This window comes from Aegilops tauschii, chromosome 6 (genome assembly GCF_002575655.3).
Source record: "Aegilops tauschii subsp. strangulata cultivar AL8/78 chromosome 6, Aet v6.0, whole genome shotgun sequence".
NCBI classification, from domain to species: Eukaryota; Viridiplantae; Streptophyta; class Magnoliopsida; order Poales; family Poaceae; genus Aegilops; species Aegilops tauschii.
Window position 1 is genome coordinate 159,965,469 of NC_053040.3, and position 3,118 is coordinate 159,968,586.

The 3,118-nt window shown below is 60.5% G+C and overlaps 1 protein-coding gene across 1 annotated transcript; it reads right to left on the minus strand.

Annotated features, from left to right (window-relative positions):
• Positions 1-262: 262 nt before the first annotated feature.
• LOC109749459 (protein LYK5) lies at positions 263-2,594 on the minus strand. The gene has a single exon (XM_020308420.4). The coding sequence runs from the start codon at positions 2,497-2,499 to the stop codon at positions 454-456; it is 2,046 nt and encodes a 681-aa protein (XP_020164009.3). The 5' UTR covers positions 2,500-2,594; the 3' UTR covers positions 263-453.
• Positions 2,595-3,118: the final 524 nt, after the last annotated feature.

The window sequence follows — 3,118 nt, forward strand, 5'->3', positions numbered from 1 at the left end:
CAAAGTGCCCAGATGAGTTTCATAGCAGCCACTGCCGCGGTCTCTACGAGCATCCAGCAACTGGTTTGTAATTATATGGAGCAAATTAACTTCAAAAAAGATAATATGGAACAAATTTAGTCATGGAACTAAAATTAAACAATTCTTTCGAATCAATGAGTTTGGGTTCTCTCTTTTTTTTTGCGGTTGAAGTTTGGGTTCTCTTGTCAACACCAACAGATAATAAATAATCGAATAGAATTAAAAAGTACACTCGTGAAGCTACATGACTACTCAGTCACGACACTTAATTTGAAATGGGGTATACTATACATGACTCGATCACATTTACAGTCGCTACGCCAGCAGATTACACATCAAGTGATTTTGCTCTCTCCAACTAAAAAAAAGTGATTTTGCTCCATAACAGAGAAGACAATCTTTGCAGCCAAAATAAAATGCCGAGTACTCCTACTATCTCCCGACGATCGAAGAGCAGGAGTTGCTGTAATCCGAGGGATCCCAATCCAGCGTGGAGTTGTACACCGCCGACAGCGTCACGAACACCTCGTCCATGGACGGCCGCCCCCTGGGCTCCCTCGCCACGCACCGCACCGCCAGCGACGCCACGGCGACGGCCAGGTCGAGCGGGTAGTCGCCATTCAGCCGCGAGTCCATGAACGCCCGCACCTTGCCGCGCGCGTCCTCGCCGTCGACAACCAGCCCCTCCGCAGACTCCCACAGCAGCGTCTCCCCTCTTTTGGCGCCGCCGTCGAACGTCGCCTCCTTCCCGGACAGCAGCTCGAGGAGGACGACGCCAAAGGCGAAAACGTCGAGCTTGGGCGTGATGAGGCCGTGCTCCAGGTACTCCGGGGCCAGGTACCCCTGGGTGCCAACGACGTGGCGGGTGAGCTGCGCGTCGCCGCCATCAACGCCCGTGGGGACCGACCGCGCCAGCGCGAAGCTTGACACCTTGGCGCGGAGGTCGGCGTCGAGGAGGACGTTGCTGCTCTTGAGGTTCTTGTGCACGCACGGCGGGTTGCTGTAGTGGTGGAGGTAATTGAGACCGTCGGCGACGTCAAACGCCGCCTGCACGCGCTGCTTCCACACGAGGGTGTCGCCGCCGCCGTGGAGCCAGTTGCTGAGCGCGCCGTTCTCGGCGAACTCGAAGACGAGGTAGGTGTCGCCGTGGTGGACGCAGAGACCGGAGAGGCGGACGAGGCTGGAGTGGTTCACGCGCTTCAGGATGCCCACCTCGCCGCTCACATCGCCGGCCACACGCTTCACGGCCGCCGCGTCGCCGTTGATCACCGCGCGGTACACGGACGCGTCCTTGACCCTCCGGTCCTCCGAGAACCCTGCCGTCGCCTTCTCGAGTTCCGAGTACTTGTACACGGTCAGGGACTCCACCGCCGCGCGCGCGTCGGTGGACACAAACGCCGACGATGACGAGGAGTTCGTCGTAGCCGAGGACGTATGCTTGCCCGAGGCAAGAGGGTCGTAATCGGCAGACGAGGGCACGTCGAGAACGCCCTTCCCCGGATGGCCGTCTTCCACAACGCCGGGCCGCGGTCGCCGCCGCCGCCGGACACATAAGAACATCAGGCCAAGAAGTCCCGCCAGCGCAAGAACGCCGACACCAACACCGACCCCGACGGCAACCCCCTTCCCGCTGCCCGACCCTCCAGACGGCGGCGGCTGCTGGGCCTGCGGTGGCGCAGGTGCTGGCGGTGGCGCCGGCGACACGAGCATGTCCGGCGTGGGCGCACTCTTGAGCGGGATGAGCAGAGTGGTGAAGGGGTATATGTTCTCGCTGTCGGTGAGGTTGTTGGCGTGGAGCACCGCCTGGGCGTCGACGCGGAAGCGGGCGGCGATGTCGGCGATGCCGTCGCCCCACGTGACGAGGTAGGTGAGCAGGTGCCTGACCCCGGAGGCGGCCTGCGCCGGCGAGGGGCACGCGCAGCGGATCGGCACGGTGAGGTTGTTCCCGACGACGAGCTTGCGGCTATCGTGGTTGGGGTTCTGCGCGATGAGGGCCTGGCAGGTGGTGAGGCCCTGGTAGGTGATGTTGGCGGTGATGAAGTAGGTCTCGTTGCTGAACTGGATGGTATAGGACGCGTTGTGCTGGTAGTAGCCGCCGGGCGCGCAGCCGCAGTTGAGCGGCGCGAGGACGAGGCGGGAGGCGGCGACCGGGGAGACGGTGGGCACGGCGTTGGCGCCCGCGAGGGCGGCGGGGGTGGCGTTGAGGAGGTAGGAGATGGTGACGGGCGAGTCGTAGGGCGGGGAGGAGCGGAAGACGACGTAGGAGGCGCAGGGGCGGGCCGCGGCGGTGGCGTTGCAGGTGTAGCCGAGCACGGAGCTGCCGTTGGTGCCGTAGCAGTTGAGTTGCTTGTTGGCCTCGTACTGCTGCTGCGCGCGCGCGACGCGGCACCGAGGCGCGGCGACGGCGAGGAGGACGAGGAGCGCGAGCGCCGCCCTGCCGGTGGCGGCGAGCCCGCGCGGGCGCGTCGGAGCGGCCATTGCTTCGGTTGCGCTTCTTGGAAAGGGGATGAGTGAGCACGCCAGGGATGGTGGTGTGGCGTGCTCGGTCGGTCGGGTAATGTGTGGTGAGATGGTTGGACGGAGTCAAAGGTCGTCGCTTCTAGTTTTTCCATGGGTGGCGGCGGGCAGGGGGCGGGATGTGCAGCTGGAGCCAGCACGCAGGTCAACTGGTATGGGGAGTCAATTATCAAACCTTTCGCTCTCCTTTGAGTCTTTCATTTGATCATTTCCCTTGCTCAGTTAACAACATAACGAATAGTTTACACAAGCTCACGTATTGTGGCGCCAACTGACAATATCACTCCCTTTAGTGATCTAAATGTTTTTATATTTCTTTATAGAAGGAGTATTATTTTTGATGTATAGCTTTTGTGGTAGAATTCACACCATTTGTACTGGCGGTGAAGACGCGCACCGCAGAGCAATCAGATCCAACCATCAAAGGCTTCTGGTTGGCCTGGTTAGCCAAATTAATCCCTTTTGCGAAGCAAGGTTATCCCCGAGCACAGCCACAGACCAGATGCGCCACCTACATGTGTGAACGTCTGAAGACGCGGAAATTCTACTACCATCCGAGCCTTTCCATCCAGCCAGGTGC